The sequence below is a fragment of the Cucumis melo genome, chromosome 2 (genome assembly GCF_025177605.1).
Source record: "Cucumis melo cultivar AY chromosome 2, USDA_Cmelo_AY_1.0, whole genome shotgun sequence".
NCBI lineage: Eukaryota > Viridiplantae > Streptophyta > Magnoliopsida > Cucurbitales > Cucurbitaceae > Cucumis > Cucumis melo.
The window spans coordinates 24,989,972-25,008,420 of NC_066858.1; the positions used below are offsets into that span (position 1 = coordinate 24,989,972).

At 36.9% G+C, this 18,449-nt stretch overlaps 3 protein-coding genes across 6 annotated transcripts; 2 read left to right on the forward strand and 1 right to left on the reverse strand.

Moving 5' to 3' along the window:
- Positions 1-898: 898 nt before the first annotated feature.
- On the forward strand, positions 899-4,319 carry LOC103493926 (uncharacterized). Of its 2 annotated transcripts, none has more exons than XM_008454891.3 (4): positions 899-1,252; positions 1,918-2,096; positions 3,640-3,797; positions 3,954-4,319. In XM_008454891.3, the coding sequence occupies exons 2-4, from the start codon at positions 1,931-1,933 to the stop codon at positions 4,059-4,061; spliced, it is 432 nt and encodes a 143-aa protein (XP_008453113.1). In that variant the 5' UTR covers positions 899-1,252; positions 1,918-1,930; the 3' UTR covers positions 4,062-4,319. The 2 variants fall into 2 exon arrangements, with proteins under 2 accessions (XP_008453113.1, XP_050937067.1); XM_051081110.1 differs by having other exon boundaries at positions 1,084-1,252; positions 1,901-2,096.
- Positions 4,320-5,270: 951 nt separating this feature from the next.
- Positions 5,271-12,256, forward strand: LOC103493927 (uncharacterized). 3 transcript variants are annotated; one of them, XM_051081108.1, is made up of 6 exons: positions 5,303-5,537; positions 5,678-5,879; positions 6,855-7,226; positions 7,320-10,850; positions 10,929-11,691; positions 11,898-12,256. In XM_051081108.1, the coding sequence occupies exons 2-5, from the start codon at positions 5,748-5,750 to the stop codon at positions 11,661-11,663; spliced, it is 4,770 nt and encodes a 1,589-aa protein (XP_050937065.1). In that variant the 5' UTR covers positions 5,303-5,537; positions 5,678-5,747; the 3' UTR covers positions 11,664-11,691; positions 11,898-12,256. The 3 variants fall into 3 exon arrangements, with proteins under 3 accessions (XP_008453114.2, XP_050937065.1, XP_050937066.1); XM_008454892.3 differs by having other exon boundaries at positions 5,271-5,537; positions 7,320-11,691; XM_051081109.1 differs by lacking the exon at positions 5,303-5,537 and adding an exon at positions 6,131-6,199 and having other exon boundaries at positions 5,732-5,879; positions 7,320-11,691.
- A 699-nt stretch (positions 12,257-12,955) lies between these two features.
- Positions 12,956-16,174, reverse strand: LOC103493925 (rac-like GTP-binding protein ARAC8). Its single transcript, XM_017045905.2, has 9 exons — positions 16,103-16,174; positions 15,618-15,711; positions 15,152-15,239; positions 14,919-15,028; positions 14,739-14,802; positions 13,750-13,814; positions 13,589-13,654; positions 13,289-13,383; positions 12,956-13,207 (listed from the first exon to the last, which is right to left on the reverse strand). Exons 1-9 carry the CDS (start codon positions 16,120-16,122, stop codon positions 13,168-13,170), a joined length of 642 nt encoding a protein of 213 aa, XP_016901394.2. The 5' UTR covers positions 16,123-16,174; the 3' UTR covers positions 12,956-13,167.
- Positions 16,175-18,449: the final 2,275 nt, after the last annotated feature.

Sequence of the window (18,449 nt, forward strand, 5' to 3'; positions counted from 1 at the left end):
ATTCAATCTAGCAATTGTTGTTGACAACATTAAAAAAATAAAACAAATAAAATATGACATATCTAAGAACAACATAACATGTGGTTTTAAGCGATGTAACAAAAAGCTGTTAAGATATTTGAGATCTTACCTTATACTTCATCAACACCAAAAACCAAATCAAAATCCAATAAAAAATGAATTTGACTGTACTACTTTCCGTCTTAAAGGTTCGATTCTTCATCCCTACAATTATTGTAAAGAAAACAAGAAAGCATGACCTATAACCGAACGACGTAACTAAAACTTTTCAAATCTCAGTTGTTTTGTTTATCACATTCTTGAAGAAAACTTTGGGAATGAATAAACAGAAGATGTTTATTTGAGAAGGAAAGCCGAACTCATATGAGAAGGGAAATGGGCCTAAATTATATGTGAAGGAAAGCCCACTAGCTATATTTGACCCTTATTAGCAACAACTAATTTACAAGTAAAGCCCATTGAGTTTTACCAAAAAGGCCCACACCAAACTCAATTTTGTGGGCCTCATGGATCTTGGTGGGGTTGGATATATTGAAAGATATATTAAGTTACATCAATTTTAATCATAAATTGATGATCAAACATGGATATGTGTTACAATGTTAATCCTAATTAATCATTTCTTTAAACACATACTTGTATTTATGAAATTGGCAAAAATCTAGAGGAAAATGATATATAAAGATGTATTTTTTATCGTTTAAATTTACGAGCTTTTACATATAATTATTAAATGTTGTTTGGCAACAATTTCATTTTCATTTTTTATTTTTGAAAATTAAATCAATTATTTCATCGTTTAATATAATGATTTGTATATTTTGTTGGGTACAATCGTTAAACTCTTAGTCAAATTTTTAAAACGAAAACAAATTTTTAAAATGCGACCTCGGGCTATATTTTCATAAATAGTTATGTTTTTTTTTTTGGAAAACTATTTTTGTGACAAATTTTAAATTTAAGTTAAGTTTAAGTTCCAAATTTCCAAATTTGAATTTTATGACAAATTTCAAATTTAGGTAAAATTGATTAATTTTCATAATAAAAAGCTGTCGGCGTCTCACCCTCAGGTCTCAAGTCCCTCACGCTTCGTCGTCGCCACTGCTTACTCGCTCGCCGCGGGAGCCCAGATCGTTGCCACTTGGCGGAGACAAGCCTTCTTCGAGCTTACCTGCTCCTTCTGTGTTCACTCCGTCGTTCAGTAGTACGACCACGACCTGCAGAATTAGAGGTGAGTGACCTAGATTTTCGTGTTGTTTTGGGGGCCGAAGTAGTTTTTATTTTTTTGTTCTTCAGCGTGTGTTACTGATGGTTAAGCCTCTGATGCTTTTTGGTTGATGATTAACCCCCTCTCCATTTTGTGATTACTGATTATGGACTTATTTGCTCTTCTCTACTAAGATTAGATACGCATTTTTTTTTTTTAATTTTATGCCAGATTCATCGTTGCATAACCGTGACTTTAGGACCTCTGTGTCGTTTATTGGAAATGGAACGATCTGAATTTGTATCGTTATTTTTCTTGTTCCATTTCGCTCATCTTTTTGGTGATTCTTTTAGTAGAAAAAATGAAGGTCGAATAATTGGTAAAATTATTTGCTCAGAAAGAGCAGGAGAGAATCATTGGAATGTGTGAGAGAACTGGTCCAGTAGGATATGTTGTTTTGTGGTTATTAGTTCTCTTGCTTTCTATGTGTCAATCTTAGATGTGGGTCATGATAATTGGTTGCATTGCATGCATGCCTTGTTACTTGTTAAATGAGAGGCGGCTTAAAAGCTAGTGTTGAGACTCTTGTTTTTGTCACTCTATTTCAAATCACCATCTTCAGATTATTTACTTTTGTTGTTTTTGAAAAGTATTTAGTCTCACAGTTTTTAGTCTTTCAATTCAAGCAGCATTGGTGCAGCCATGTTTTTGACACGAGTGTTTGGGAGAACATTTCTAGCTGCTGCTAGATCAGAAACTTCTTCTGCCACAGCTGCTGCTGCTGCTACAGCTAGGACGGGCTATAACCCGCTTGAGGAGTTTTTTGAGGCAGATAGAAGTCCAGATGATGGCAAACCTGTTGTATATGGTATACTCTTACATTGCCGTGGAACTTTTGGTCTTCTTTAACAACCCATAAATTTGTATATTGGTTCATTCATTTGGTAGAATTTCAAGGTACTGTTCTTCTTGGTACGCAAATTTATACCCCGTGTCTGGTCCGATGTAGTGAAATTTGAAACTTGAAGTCATGAAGGGTTCCCCAACTCATAAGAATGAATACAAATTGATTAGATACAGCCACTGCACTAAAAGAAAATACCCTCATTGTCAGGCATAGGGTCTGAATGCATCTTTTAAGATAACAAAGATTTGAATTGGTTAGAGTACTTAAATTGGTCACTGTGGAATATGGATTCTTCTGCTTCATTGATAAAATATCACAAATGTCACACGTTTTATATTTCTGAATTTCATATGACATAATAGGTGAAATGTGTAATTACCAATACATTAGTTTTAGACCTACGAAGTCTTAACTCTTTGGAGACCCCAAAGTGCTCCAGAAAAATATAGATTTAATTGTATTATAGTTTCACTAGTGTAGGTTGTTCCTTCTTTGTTTACTTTGATAACGTGGCTGTTTATAAAAGATACCTGAGCGGCTGCAAGGTGAAGATAGGAGCAAGGACATTAAATAGGTGTAGGCAGCCATAATTATGTCTGGTCTATCTTCTATACCTGTCAGTGCTTTCTTATTGCTGAAATTGTGTTATGTGTGCCATGTGATCAGTCCTTTAAAGTTTTATGTGCGCTTTTGGGCTTTTTAGAAATTGTTCTCTTTATCGCTGCACATGCGATACAAATTTTATGTTAATGTTTTAGCATGGTATCTATTCGTGCGGTGCGATTAATCTTTTTGAACAAATTTGGTTTGCTCGTTGTCAAGAGGCTATTTTGTTTAAGGATTTTAGATGCATATTTTCCTCATGTCAATACAGACTTGGTCTTTGCATAAAGTTGCTACTTCTTAGGAATAAAGAAGTCTCTTGAAAAATCCAAAATCAAAGTATGATCTATGATGTAATAGAAAATACTATGAGATTTGAACACTCTCTCTTGGTGGCCACCCACCTATACTATAAAGGATAGGAATATCCTTAAAATTGTTTGACTCTAACTTTATAGTCTTAGTCTCTTTGACAGTTGTGTGAGACCTAAATACTCATGGATGACCAAAGAATCTTCACAGTTAGGTGGCCACCCCATATGAGAGGATATTAGTATCCTAAGAATTTTGCAATATAGAATTCTGTAGGATGATTTCATGGACATACATATTGTTCTGGATGCTTGCAAATGCAAAAGTGCTCGTTTAGTTTGTTTTGCCATGATTGAAATTTATAGTAGCAGCCGTGGGCCAAAGGACAAAACTCATCTTTCTTGCAAAATGGAAGGAGAGAAAAGCCCCTTCGTTAGAAGTTAGAAAAATTCTTGTAGAATTTTATGGCTGAAGTTTTTCGCTTTGTTCAAAATACCTTGTTGAGATTCTCATTGTAATTATATACTGAAGTTTTTCGCTTTGTTCAAAATACCTTGTTGAGATTCTCATTGTAATTATATACTGTTAGGTCGAAGTTGGAAGGCTTCAGAACTACGGCTCAAATCTTGGGACGATCTTAATAAACTATGGTATGTCCTTTTGAAGGAGAAGAATATGTTGATGACACAGCGCCAGATGCTGAATGCACAAAATCTAAGGTTCCCTAATCCAGAACGCATTTCCAAGGTAGAAATAGAGACAGATCACGTGTTATTTTCAAATTGTAAATATAAGTTCAATTTGCTTTCTTTGTTATGTTGGATCTGTTTCCTTCTCCTCCTTCAGTTGTGTAATCTTAGTCCTGACAATGGCTCTCCTTTCACTACTTTTCTTGTAATTTAGGTAAGGAAGTCAATGTGTCGAATCAAGCATGTACTTACCGAGAGAGCCATCGACGAACCAGATCCTCGGAGATCTGCAGAGATGAAGAGGATGATAAATGCTCTGTGATAACCGCAAGTGTTTCAAAATCAGTCTAGTATGCCTTAGATCTTGTCATCTCAGAGACCAAAGGATAAAGAGTTAGCGAGATAATGCACGTCTAATGCAAAGTCATTTCAAATTCATTCTGTAATCGAAGATCTCGTCAGAACCCTAGAAACTGTTTTGATGATTTCTAATCTTGTTTTTATCTCTACACTAATCAAAAGTTTGAAGATTGTGTTTATTTGTGCCAAAATAAAAAGACATTGGCCAAGTTTATTCTTACACACGTGTGTATGTGTGTGGAACAAGTTGAAAATGAAAAAGTTGACAAAAAGAAAAAAAGAAGGAAAAAAAAAAAAGTGTTGGGAAAATGAAAGTATTGTCATGAATGTTAGGAGGACCATAAACACAAAGGTAGAATGTGTGTTGATGCTTTGGCTTTGATAATCCTATGCAGCTGCTCATTCCAACTCTATTCCCTACACAAGGGGGCAAACCCACATGATTGGATTAGACAATGTTGCTTTTTCCCCATTAACTTCTTAATCAAGATTGCTTACTCATGAGGAGAAAAAAACATAGGGCCCCTCCTTTACCTCCTCCCACTTTCGAGTACCGCCATGTGGCATGGTTTCATCGAGACACACCACGTGGCACAATCTCATTGGAAGGAAGGAAGTAAAAAAAGAGGAATGATTTCTATTGTATCACATTTAAAAATGGCAATGTGGGTTGGAATTGGAACAGTTGAAGACAACCTTAACCTCAAAAAGAAAAAGAAAAAAACGAAAATTTACAAGATGGATTTTGCTGACAGACAGAGGTCCAAGCGTCACCGGCTGGGTAACCTAATCACTCCCCGGAGGAAAAAAAAAATGCCCGAAACGGAAAGGAAAAAGTGGGACCCATTTAATGACGAAATGAAGCCATCTTGGATTGAATGTCAGACTCAAAGCCACCAAAATTTAAAAAGAAAATAAAAAACCCAGTTGAGTAATTAAAATGAAAAGTCAAAATTGAAGAAATAAAAATAAAAATAAAAAAATAAAAAAAAAAAAGAAAAGAAAAGAAAAAGAAAAAAGCATTTTGGGGCACGTTCTACAAAATCACTTGGGGCCATTGCATCACCGCCATGTTTATTTATCATTTACTAAGACCGAACGGCCCGATCTGCCCAAGAACTGCCCAAAACTGCCCGAAGGTCTCGGGTTGTATAGGGGAAGTACCAAGTACAACATTTCCTTTCTGCCGTCTGGCTCTTTCTTTCTCTCACAAAACTCCCCTTCTCCCCCCCCCCCCCCCAAAAAAAAAGAGAAAAACAAAACCTTCTTCTCTTCTGTGTGCGCGTTCGATTTTCTCACTCTAGATTCTCGCACTCTTCTCTCTCTTTCTCTATTTCTCTCTCTAGGTTTGAAAGGCGGCTCGAAAATCTTTTAATCATCTCTTTGCGTGTGGGTTGGATCTGGATTTTAATTCGATCACTCTTCAGTTTTAGATAAGGTAAACCCTAGAATTCGTGGTACGCCGGGGATGAGATTTTATGGATAAATCCCTTTCTTATCTTTATTGGGATTGTTTTTTTTATTATTGATTGATCTAGGGTTTTTTTTTTGAATTGGGTTTCCTCTGTCCAATTTTAGGGTTAGGATTGATGGTACTCGTTCGGCGTGAAGGTGGGATCGTGCCTGGAATTGGGGAAAATGCTAGGCTATGCATGGGCGTCGAGGTGAGGACTGGAAACGGATTCGGCACATGTGGACAGTCTCCACACCTGCTACTCAGATCCTAGAAGCAGATGGTTCTTCGTCATCGTCTTCGTCTGCACCTAATTCCTTTTGCAAGGTTCTGTTTTTTTTTTTTTTTTTTTCCCGTTTCGTTTTCTTCTGTTTGTTTGTTTTTTTTCTTTGCATAACGCTTCGTGGTTTTTTTAGACGAAATGGAAAGTTTGAAGATATTTTTTGTTGCGTCAATGTTGGAGGGGGAGGGGGAGGGGGAGTGAGGGAGGGAGGAATTGTTTTTAGTTCTTATGGAGGAATTTAGTGAATTGTCTCTAAAGCATTGGATGAGGTTTGGAATATTTGTTTTTATTGTAGGAATTTGGCTTTTCTTTATCCTGTTGAGGATCTTGGCATTGGATGAGCGGTCTGTAGGCTTCAGGAAAGGTCACATGTTCAGTACAGAAAACTATATGGCTTTTTTCTGCTTGGCATTACCAAATGCTATTGTAGATTCTTTGCCTGTTGGGGGATCAAGCGTTACGTCTTTTGTGACCAGCTAATTAAATATCTTTTATTTTTTCTCCTTCCCCGTCAACGGATATTTTTCTTTTGAGTCGTCTAGTCTCTTGGTGTGTTTGCCTCACCAGGGAAGGATGGTTACGAAACTCACTTCAGGTCCTCGGGGGGTTTCTTAATTACCTTGCTATTTTGAAATTGGATTTGTATATGGGGATTGAGTAAGAGATCTTATTGACTTGTTTGAATGAAGAAGCAATTCAGTGTGTCTAAACTAAATATTTCCATGAAAATATTGTTTGAACATACGTTTGTTGATATAAGTGAATTCATGTTTGTTGATGTATGGGTAACCTTATTTTTTGCTGTTTATTCCCATGGAGAAACATTTTAATTTTAAAAGGTGCAAGAATTTTTCCCCTCCTGGTTTTTTTCTTGGAGCTGTGAGAATACACCATGTGTTTTAATTATCGTGTAGCTTCTAATCTTGCTCATATTTGTTAGTTCCTTTTTTAATTTTCTTATTTTTATTGATAATCACTTATCTTTTGACAACTAACAGTCCTCTACTCTCTTTGAACAGGGTGGACGTAGGATTAGTGTTGGTGATTGTGCTCTTTTCAAACCCCCCCAAGATTCCCCTCCTTTTATTGGCATAATCCGGTGGTTGACGGCTGGTAAGGAGAATAAGTTGAAGTTAGGTGTAAATTGGCTTTATCGATCTTCTGAACTAAGGCTCGGCAAAGGCATCCTTTTGGAAGCTGCGCCAAACGAAGTCTTCTATTCCTTTCATAAGGATGAAATTCCTGCTGCATCTTTACTCCATCCGTGTAAAGTTGCATTCCTTCCAAAGGACGTTGAGCTTCCACCAGGGATTTCGTCATTTGTGTGTCGAAGAGTGTATGACATAACAAATAAGTGTTTATGGTGGCTAACTGATCAGGATTATATTAATGTAAGTTCTTGATGTTTTTTTCATTTCTCTCTCCTAAATACTGCTATCTTTGGCTAATCTTAGATCTTTGGCTAATCTTATTTGTTTTGTCAGGAACGTCAAGAAGAAGTAGATCAATTGTTATATAAGACAAGATTAGAAATGCATGCTTCAGTGCAACCTGGTGGCCGATCACCTAAGCCTACAAGTGGTCCAACATCAACATCTCAGTTAAAAGCTAATTCAGATAGTGTTCAAACCACTGCCTTTCCTTCTCACACAAAAGGCAAGAAAAGAGAAAGGAGTGACCAAGGATTAGAATCTGTCAAACGAGAACGTGTCATCAAAACTGATGAAGGGGATTCTGCTAACTGCAGATTGGAAAACATTTTGAAGTCGGAGATTGCAAAATTTGCTGAAAAAGGAGGCTTAGTTGATTCTGAAGCTGTCGAGAAATTGGTGCAGCTTATGTTGACGGATAGAAATGACAAAAAAATTGATTTGGCTGGCAGATCAGCACTTGCAGGTGTTATAGCTGCTACAGATAAGGTTGAGTGCCTTAGTCAGTTTGTGCATCTCAAGGGTTTACCTGTACTTGATGAATGGCTTCAAGAGGTTCACAAGGGAAAAATTGGCAGTGGTGGTAGCCCCAAGGATAGCGACAAATCAGTTGAGGAATTTCTCCTGGTTTTGCTTCGTGCCCTTGATAAACTGCCTGTAAATCTTCCTGCTTTACAAATGTGCAACATTGGAAAGTCTGTGAATCATTTACGCTCGCATAAGAATTTGGAAATTCAGAAGAAAGCAAGGAGCTTAGTGGACACATGGAAAAAACGTGTTGAAGCTGAAATGAACATTAATGATGCGAAGTCTGGTTCAAACCAAGCTGTTGCATGGAGTGCAAGAACTCGGCCATCTGACGTTTCTCATGGAGGGAGGAATCAAGATGCATCCTCTGAAGTGGCCATGAAGAGCTCGGTTTCTCAGTTTTCTACGTCCAAATCTGCTTCAGTTAAGCTTGCCCAGGATGATAGTGTTACAAGATCTGCATCTGCCTCTCCTGGTTCTATGAAACCAGTTTTATCACCTGCATCAGCAAGCATCAACTCGAAAGATGGTTCATCCAGAAATCTGGGTGTTTGTGGTACAACTGATCTTGTTCAAGCTATTGCCAGAGATGAAAAGAGTAGCAGTTCCAGTCAGTCCCACAACAATAGTCAGTCATGTTCTAGTGAACATGGTAAAAGTGGTGGTTTAGGGAAAGAGGATGCAAGAAGCTCTACTGCTGGTTCAATGAGTGTGAATAAGATCTCGGGTGGTGGATCTCGCCAGCGCAAGTCAGTTAATGGATTTCCTGGTCCTGTTCTCTCCGGGGGTCAACGAGATGTAGGGTCGGGTAAAAGTTCTTTGCATAGAAACACAGTTTTGGAGAGATCATCACAATCTGGAATGACCTTTGAAAAGGCATCTGATGGCCCTATTGGTGAGGGGAACAGTCCTAAATTGATAGTGAAGATCACCAATCGTGGTCGGAGTCCTGCACAGAGTGCTAGTGGAGGATCTTTTGAAGATCCTTCAACAATAAATAGCAGGGCTTCTTCTCCTCCACTATTGGAGAAACATGATCAACTTGATCACAGTAAGAGCGATACTTGTCAACCTAATATTACTGGGGATGTGAATGCAGAGTCCTGGCAGAATAGTGATGTAAAGGATACGGTGATTGGCGCTGATGGTGATGGTGGATCTCCTGCTGCTGTAAATGGTGAAGAGCGCTGTCGGGTTGGAGAAGATGCAACAATTTCAAAGGCTACTCCATCATCATTGGCGAATGATCATAAGAATGGAAAGTTAGATGAGGCTTCTTTCAGCTCCATAAATGCTTTAATTGAGAGCTGTATTAAATGCTCTGAATCGAGTATGCCTACCTCACTCACGGATAATGTTGGAATGAACTTACTCGCAAGTGTAGCAGCCGTTGAAATGTCGAAGTCTGATTTTGTTTTGCCTTCCGATACACAAGGAAATATCACTGCAACGGACCGTTCTTCTAGAGGTAGTGATTGTAAGATCAAAGCATCTTGTCATGAAGAGGATGCTAGAGATATAGATGGTACCGAGCAGGGTGTAATGACCAGTTCCTTTGGAGGTAAAAATGTGGAAGGAAGGTCTGCTACACAATCTGAAGAGAAACTGGTTGGAGACCTGAATGGTCATTCAAAATCTTCTGGTGTGAACTTGCAACAAACTACTGTGCCATTGGCAGATGGGTGTATGAAAATAAACAATCCTGGTGGTCCTGCCTCTCCTGCTAGTGTACCAGAGAAGGGCTTTGAGAGCAAGGGGGTTAAACCAGTTAAGGGCAGAAAGACAGCTGACGTAGTTGATGGAGATAGCAGCCCAGAATCAAAACCAAAACCGAGCAGTTCTTTTCCAGATGGCGGCGTGGTTGGTGATGGTATCTCGAATCGGGAAGTTGAAATGGATGTTCCTGGTGAGTCTTTGCATCGGCAGCAAGAAGTTGAGGGCAATACAAATAATAGACTGAATGGTATTAGTACAGCAGATCAAAGGTTATCTTCCAAGTTGAACAGTGATTCTGCTAAATTAAGGAATGACGGACTACTTCAGGCTTCAGGCTCTTCAAGTGATCTGGTTTCTGTAAATGCAAGTGGGATGAAGGGTGAGAAGGATGATGAAACCACAGCTGATGTCAAACTTGAAAAACATCAAAGTGATTTAGACCCTATGCCTTCTGAGCCCCGAGGTTTAGGTGTCTTGTCTTCAGCTACCAACCATGAGGATGAGCATGTGGAGGAGAATTCGGAGCCTAAAGAGAACACAGAGAGAAGTGGAGGGCAGACACATCATGGGCAGTCTATTATTTCTCCTGTTCACGAAATGGAGCAGCCTAAGGCGTCCAAGAGATCCAAATTAGCTGGTGTTGAAACAGAAGAGGCAGAGGAGTCTACATCCACTGCTGCAGATGCTGGTTCCATGTCTGCTGTGGGGGTGTCAGATATGGATGCTAAGGTGGAATTTGATTTGAATGAAGGCTTTAATGTAGATGATGGAAAATGCAGTGAGCCAAGCAGCTTCACACCTTCTGGTTGTTTGACCACTGTTCAGTTAATTAGTCCGTTGCCCCTTACTGTATCTAATGTGGCAAACAGCATTCCTGCTTCAATTACAGTTGCAGCTGCGGCGAAAGGAGGTTTCGTACCACCTGATGATCTATTGAGGAGCAAAGGGGAACTTGGTTGGAAAGGATCAGCAGCCACAAGTGCTTTTCGACCTGCTGAACCTAGAAAAGTTTTAGAAATGCCTCTAGGTCTTGCAACCACTCCACTTGCTGATGTTTCAGCCAGCAAAAATTCTCGACCCCCATTGGATATTGACTTGAATGTTCCCGATGAAAGGATTCTTGAGGACATGAATGCTCAGATGACTACTCAGGAGGTGGCTTCTAAGTCCGACCTGGGACATGGTATAGGCACCCCACAGGGACGTTGTTCTGGAGGACTAGATCTTGACTTGAACCGAGTTGATGATGCTCCTGATCCAAGCAACTTCTCCCTGAACAACTGTCGTAGAATTGAGGCTCCAATTAGTGTTAAATCATCTACTGTTCCTCTCAATGACAAGGTGAATTTTCGTAGGGACTTTGATTTAAATGGTCCTATTGTCGATGAGGCCACTACTGAACCATCGATATTTCCTCAGCATGCCAGAAGCAGTATGCCAGCCCAGCCATCAGTTTCTGGCCTTTGGATGAACAATGCAGAAATGGGAAATTTCCCATCATGGTTTCCTCCGGGGAATGCCTATTCAGCTGTTGCAATTCCATCAATTTTGCCTGATAGAGCAGAACAGTCATTTCCAGTTGTTGCAACAAATGGACCACCCAGGATTTTGGGACCCACAAGTGGTAGCAGTCCATATAGCCCTGATGTCTTTAGAGGGCCAGTATTATCATCTTCTCCGGCAGTGCCATTTCCTTCTGCAGCTTTTCAATATCCTGTCCTGTCTTTTGGAAATAGCTTTCCTCTACCTTCAGCCACGTTTTCAGGTAATGCAACAGCATACGTTGATTCATCATCCGGCAGCAGGCTTTGCTTCCCAGCAGTCCCTTCACAGTTTTTAGGTCCTCCTGGTACAGTTTCAACGCCGTATCCAAGACCTTATGTTGTCAGTCACTCAGATGGCGGCAACAATACTAGTTCTGATAGTAGTCGAAAGTGGGGAAGACAAGGTTTAGATCTAAATGCCGGTCCTGTAGTTCCAGACGTTGAAGGAAGAGAGGAATCATCATCCTTGGTACCAAGGCAACTATCTGTTGCCAGTTCGCAGGCCACAGCCGAAGAGCATATGAGGGTTTACCAGCCAGCAATTGGCATAATGAAAAGAAAGGAACCAGAAGGAGGATGGGATGGGTACAAACAGTCATCATGGTCGTAGGAAGATCCCTGTTGAATCCTGATAGCTGGTGAGTTCTTGTTTATGTCTGTCTTATGTCACTTATGACTTCAGGCTTCAACCTCCACCCTGTGTCTGAAAGACGTAGGGTGGGGGTGGGTATTTCCCATTTTTAACTTGAATATATATATATATATATATATATATATATACACATATTTGTATTTCAGGATTTGTCTTCTAATGTCAAAAATTGTTAATTACATGTTTTTTCAGTGGTTAGAGGGATTTGCATTGAGCTGACTTCCACTGGTTGTCATCTAACTTTGTGTGCTTTTCGGAGGAGGTGGTGAGTAGTATCTCATGTTCTTCATGGTCTCCAATCCCACACCTTTTCTCTGTATCAGTTGTAACTTTATTAGAAAAAAAAAATGAAAAAAAAAAGAATGTCTGGGGCCTTTCAAAGCTTCTTCTTGTCACTTGAATTTGTTCTGGGTGGCTGCAGATAATTTCTTCTTTGTAGATATTTAACTGTTGGGAAAGCATGCACTATCTGTTGCCCAGACACTTTGATAATTGGTGCCGATACAGGTGTTTTCCAGTGCATCAATTTAAATATACTGTTGAACTCAAAACCACCGCTCTTTCCATCCTTTTTGCTGCACAGCTATCTCTCACCACATATGAACCGGTGAATTGCTTTGCTTTGGTTTGCTTCGAGCATATTTATAAGTTTCATTTTTTCCCTTCAGGGTGAAAGCAGTGGGTGCAATTCTGATTCTGACTCATCATGCATCATTTCAATTCATTTAATTTCCCTTCCTCCCCTTTCTCTCTCTCTCTCTCTCTCTCTCTCTCTCTCTCTCTCTCTCGTTTCTACATTCTGTCTTTGCTAAATAATCAATGTGTTCCCTCATTTTCCCATGCCGGAAATAGCACTCTTTAATTTTACATGGAGTTTTTGTAGTACTTCTACTTCTCTCTTTACTTCTTTCCATCGTTTGGCCGAGTGGTTTACCTTTAACTAACGCTTGGGTTCATTTTGTTTTGTTTGACGTAGTTGTGAAATGTTCAGGCTCCCCAGGTGGTAGATTTTTGTTGGTTTTCTATTTCCAATTAATATTTTTCTTTCATTCTTTTTTAGGAAAAACTGTAAAGCATTATAATTCAACAACACATTTCCATGTTGAACTGTAAATTTCCCCCTTTTCCCACACTGACTTGAAGCCAACACAACACTTTTTTTCCTGATTATTTTCCTTTTGGAATAGTGTTGTTTGTTAACAATGAATGGAACATCTTTGAGTTATAATCCTACAAGTATGCCAAATGGAGAAAGAGAAACCATGAGTTTACGCCATTTCCTTCCCCCCAAATTAATTGTATACAAACAGAAGCACCAAAAACAACTATAAAACTGAATACAAATCAGACGTTGCAAAAAAGAAAACGAAAAACAGTTGGTAATATTACAAGCAAATTTTCTCCTAGTTTCGCTTCATTTTTCCCCCAAACAACCCTCTGTTGTTTTATTATAAAGCTGCTCTCAACTTTGCCTTGTAAGGTTTCTCCCACAGAACACATTTCTGCATACATAAAACCACCCAACCATAAGTTGATTGTGTGCATTCATTCAATTAATTAGAAGGTTCGATAAGAAAACTCACAAGAGACACCCACGGTGTAGTCGTTTCTTTTCTTTTTGTTTCTGTGGTGGCTTGATAACCACCTTAATTGCTGCATCAAAAACTGATTTCACATTCTGCAACGGAAATCAAACAATCAAACTGGATAAAGACTACTAGTGAGGAATTTGCATACTCGAACTAAGTTACATGAATGTGTATGTGTACAATTATGTTGGGAGATGAAACTTTCTATTAGCATTTTCTACGACTCATTACCACAATATTAACAAGAAGAATTTGCTATATGGAACGTAAAGAATGTTGTTGTGAATGAAGGACCTGCTGGGTTTTTGAGCTGCACTCGACGTAATATGTCGCACCTATCTGTTTACGGAGTTCCTCACCCTGATTTTATTGAACCATCAATACCATGAGTTAATATTCATCTTAATCGTGAGGCCTACTACTTTCACCTCCTTTTGAAAATGGAAGACAATCACCTGCGAAGTGGTTACGGGCACCAATCCAGGATGATCAGCTAAATAGAATTTGTCCTCTCGAAGATCTAACAAACGAGAATAATCACAAGTTAACTAAAATCTTAGCATCTGAACCATTTAGATCATAACAGAAAAATGGATGTTTGCATCAACTTATAGTAAAGTTGCTTTAGAACCGAGTTGGCTTCCCCATGCAAAGCGATTATTCAGGCTTTGGAAGAAGGGATTGTCAAAAGAGAAGAAACACATTGTCCAAACATTGATCTGGGGAGTTAGGCAACGTGGCCAAGCTGACTATTTGGGGTTCATTTGGAGAATGAGCCTGGTCTCTAAAGGAATCAGCCAGTCAGGTAAAAACAGGCCCCCCTTCGTAAAAGAGCAATTTTCCAAAAACCCGAGTACCTCTTCTCGTGCTTTGCTGCACCTATTTGTGTGTAGTTGTATTATTATTTGGCTTCCTGCAAACTTTTAACTCTTCTGCAAGTACATAATGCTGGTCCTCTCAATAATTTAAACAATGAAAGCACCTTTTCATAAATATATTGGTATCTGCCCCATCTCACGAACGAGCGAACGAAAGGACTTCATACATCCTAACACGAGTGCCTAAAGACAATAAAGTTTCTTCTCTAATTAAGTAGGCGTTCCAGGGCCTCAATCCGAACTCAGATCTATAACGCGACAAGGTCCCGCCCTTTGGAAACAGTACAAACAAAAACAACAGTGGTTTCTCTAGTTTAGGACTTCCCTGTTTGGAAGCATTCCTACTTTAGAAAATCTCTTTCCAACTCCCACCTTCTTTTCAACAAATTCAAAGGAAGAATAATAATAAAAAAAGGATTAGGGAGATGATATTTGCTTTGGTTACATCTATAATGTACTTCATCTTAACTGCTTAAATTAAGAAAAAAGGGGAAAATAATAATAAATTAGAAACAAATGCAACTAACATATCTTGAGTCAACAACAATCAGAAATAGATGGCCTACCCAATTTGGTGCCAACCAACACCACCGGGACTCCAGGTGCATAATGTTGAAGCTCCGGAATCCACTGACCAAGAACCAAACCATTAGAAATTACAAGTACCAGAACATGAAGATGATGGAGATTTCACACATTTATCACATCGACTTGTTAAAGAGAAAGAAAAGCTTATATTGATTCACCTTCTTAAGTACATTTTCGTAACTCGCTCGGCTAACTAACGAAAAAGCAAGGATGAAAACATCAGCTCCTCTGTAGCTTAATGGCCTTAATCTATTGTAATCTTCTTGACCTATATGACATTACAACCAAAATCCAAAACCAAGTTTTCATAGTCTAGAATTTCTATGAACAGTTAATAGTAATACATTCAACTTCAAGGTTGTTCTAAGGAAAAGAAGGGGTTATGTTATACCTGCTGTATCCCATAGGCCTAAATTGACAGTGGTGCCTTCAACCACAACATTTGCACTGAAGTTGTCAAACACAGTGGGTATATAATCCTGATAAACACAACTGATTATGTTTTCTGTTGAAAAAACACAAGCAATTTTGATAACAATACTAATGCTAAACAAAAAACCTCTCTCCAAGGAAGGAGAGGAAGCAAGAACCATTGTCAATTAGACTAAAATCTAAAGATTAGAATCACGTCTGTACAAGAAAATAAAAGAACCCTTCAAGAAAGGAAAGAGGGCAATTGGAATTTGGAACCAAAAATCATGAGATATATAGAAAGAAAAAACAAATCAATAGTAACAGAGAAGATCAGAAAATGGGACTACAGAACAAAAATAACACAGAAATGGTAAGAAACATTAATTAAAAAACGTTAAAATTGAGACACCCAAATGAATTTTTTGATTAAAAGAAGAACATACAGTGGGGAATTTATTACTGGTATAACATATGAGCATGCAGGTCTTCCCAACAGCTCCATCTCCAACCGTAACGCATTTGATGAACCTTGAAGCACTGGAAGCCATTGAACAAAAAAAAAAGCAAACAATATCCAGATGGGAAGAACAACCTCTTAGACTCTAAAACCGTTTAGAAAAAGGAAATTGCTACACACACAAAGAAAAATCAAACAAACAAAATGGGTTTTTCGTTTGGTGTTTATAGAATCGTTTATGGGTTTTGATTGTAGAAGAAAAGAGAGAAAAAGAGAGAGATGAGAGAAAAGAGAAAGAGGGTTGCAAGGCAAAGTATGGTAAATCACATGATTCTCACTAATTCACTCTTTCCTCTCCGCTCTCTTCTTTTCAGTTTTGGCTGTGAATTTGGGGGTTGGGATTTCATTGCGAGTTTATATCGCAATTCATATAATCACATCAGATCGTATCAGTTTTTCATTATTATTTACCTGTTTCTTTCCTTCCCCATTGTTTAGGTGTGAGAGTTTTTTCAGAAAAAAAAAAAGGAAGTTGTAATTTTTATATATTTCTTTGAATTATTTCCATCAAACAAGAAATGCCCTTTTGGTTTTCATTACCCAATCAAAAAAAAAATCTGCTTCCTACAATTCCACCCAAAAAGAAAAAAAAAAAAGAAAAAAAGAAAAACCCATTTCTTTATATCAAAACAGAATGCTTTTTAGCCATAAGAAAATGCCTTTCAAGGGAGAAATTTTGTGTATTTGATTTAATTTATGTGATAAAAATTGAATCTTTGTCTTCTTTTTCATTTTGTTTAACTTTTATGAATCTGAATTTGAATGTAAAATACAGTTGGGTGTTAAAATCTATTGTATAAATAGATAAAGTTCAAATCTTGAAATGTGACATTTTTATTTTCATTTTTTTTTAATTACACACAATACATTAATATTAAATTTGGCTCAAAAAGAAAGGAAAAAAAAAAGTTAAAGTGGATTGGTGGAAAAGTCTAAGGACCACAACACAAATTTTCAAAATTTCTAAAAGGACTTTAATTTTATTTTCTTTTTCTTTTTAGTCCTTTTTTCAAAAGAAGGAAAAGCTAGGGGCAATATGGTCCAAGTCAGCTCCAAATGTTAAGATAGTTTATTGATTTAGTTTTGACTTGAAAAAAAGTTCATTAATAGAGCTTTTAGTTATTACTAATTAACTCAATTTATTATTATTATTATTTTCTAATAGATCGTTATAGAGAATCAAACTATCAATTTTTAAAATGAAGCTAGTGTGGAAATGATGTCGTTTTTAAAAAATTTAATCTCTAACGAAACTCGAAATTTTGTTTCTTCTTTTTACTTTTTTTTAATTTATATCTCTATCTTTTTAAGAACAATAATAGTTCAAATCACATAAAACGTGTACTACCAACCTTAGAGTAGACGTTAGATTTCTCCCTTTCATATCCTAAAAAAAATCAAATATGTTTATAGCAATGTAAATAAAGTATTTTAGGAAAACCCTTTTTCAAGATTTAAATTCTAAAGAACAAAGCATAGTCTTTTTTTTTCCCCTTTATAGATGAATAATTTAGAGAGAAAACTAGAAGAAAAAAATTTATTTCACTTGGTAAAATCATAAATACAGAAAAAGAAAAGAATATGATATTCTTTCATCAAATAAAAATCAATCCATAATTTCTTTTCCTCAATTTAATTGACAAAAATAACAATTTGCTATAAAAAGGGTCAAATCCATGCATAAGTCATAACATTACATTATATTATATGGTACACTTCATAGGTAAATATATTAAATCCTCAATCATGTAATAAGTCAAATTACAACAAATAAAAATTTCTTTATATATATATATATATATAAATTAATTGAAGAAAGCATAGAAAAAAAAAAGAGAAAAAAGAAAAATAGGGATGTAAGCTATTTTGTATTATTAGTATTAAACTTTGAAGGCTAAAAAGAGAAGTCTAAGAAATTTTTTTTTGGAATTATTGAAGACTTTCGGTTGAAGGAATAAGTAAAGATTAAGTAAACATAATAACTACGACCAACCAAAATTAAAATGAGAAAAAGAAAAAGAAAAGAAAAAGAAGAAGAAGAGAAGAATACAAATTAATTCATTAATCAATTTATTTATTTTTAAGAAAACACTAAACCTTAAGGATTAATCATTATAAGTGTGGCACTTTGGATGAGTTGTGATGCCTAAGTTTTCATTTTTATTTTCATCTAATCATGATGAGGGGCAACACTAATATTGTAACCATTTTCATTCAAGAAATATATTTTATCACGGATATATATTGATATATTTCTTTTGTACTTATCGTCGGGATTCATAGAAACTGATAGAAGTCTAGCTATAGTGACATTGATAGAAATCTATCGATATCTATTATATATTTAAATTGTCAGTTTAGTAGTGTCAAACCGATCTCCACATTAATGAGTAAGGGTCGAGGTCGGTTTTGGAAAATTTCAAATCGAGAATTTCCAAAAAAATATTTTTAAGGGTTGGTTTGGTCGATCAGCTCAGTTTTTTGATCTATCATGATCACTCCTTACTATTATTGATAGAATCGAAAACTTTGCTATATTTTTGTAAATAATTTCAAGAGTTTCATCATTTAAAGTAATTTCTCTTGAAACAATCATTTTCATTGTTTTTTTAGTTCAACAATATAAGGACTAAAAAATGTACATATTTTATAAGCGTCGAGCTATTAGCTAATGTTTTATTATTTATGTTATTTATATTGTACGAAAAAATAAAAAAACAAACTATTTATGTGTTGAAGATAAATTATAGTTTATAAA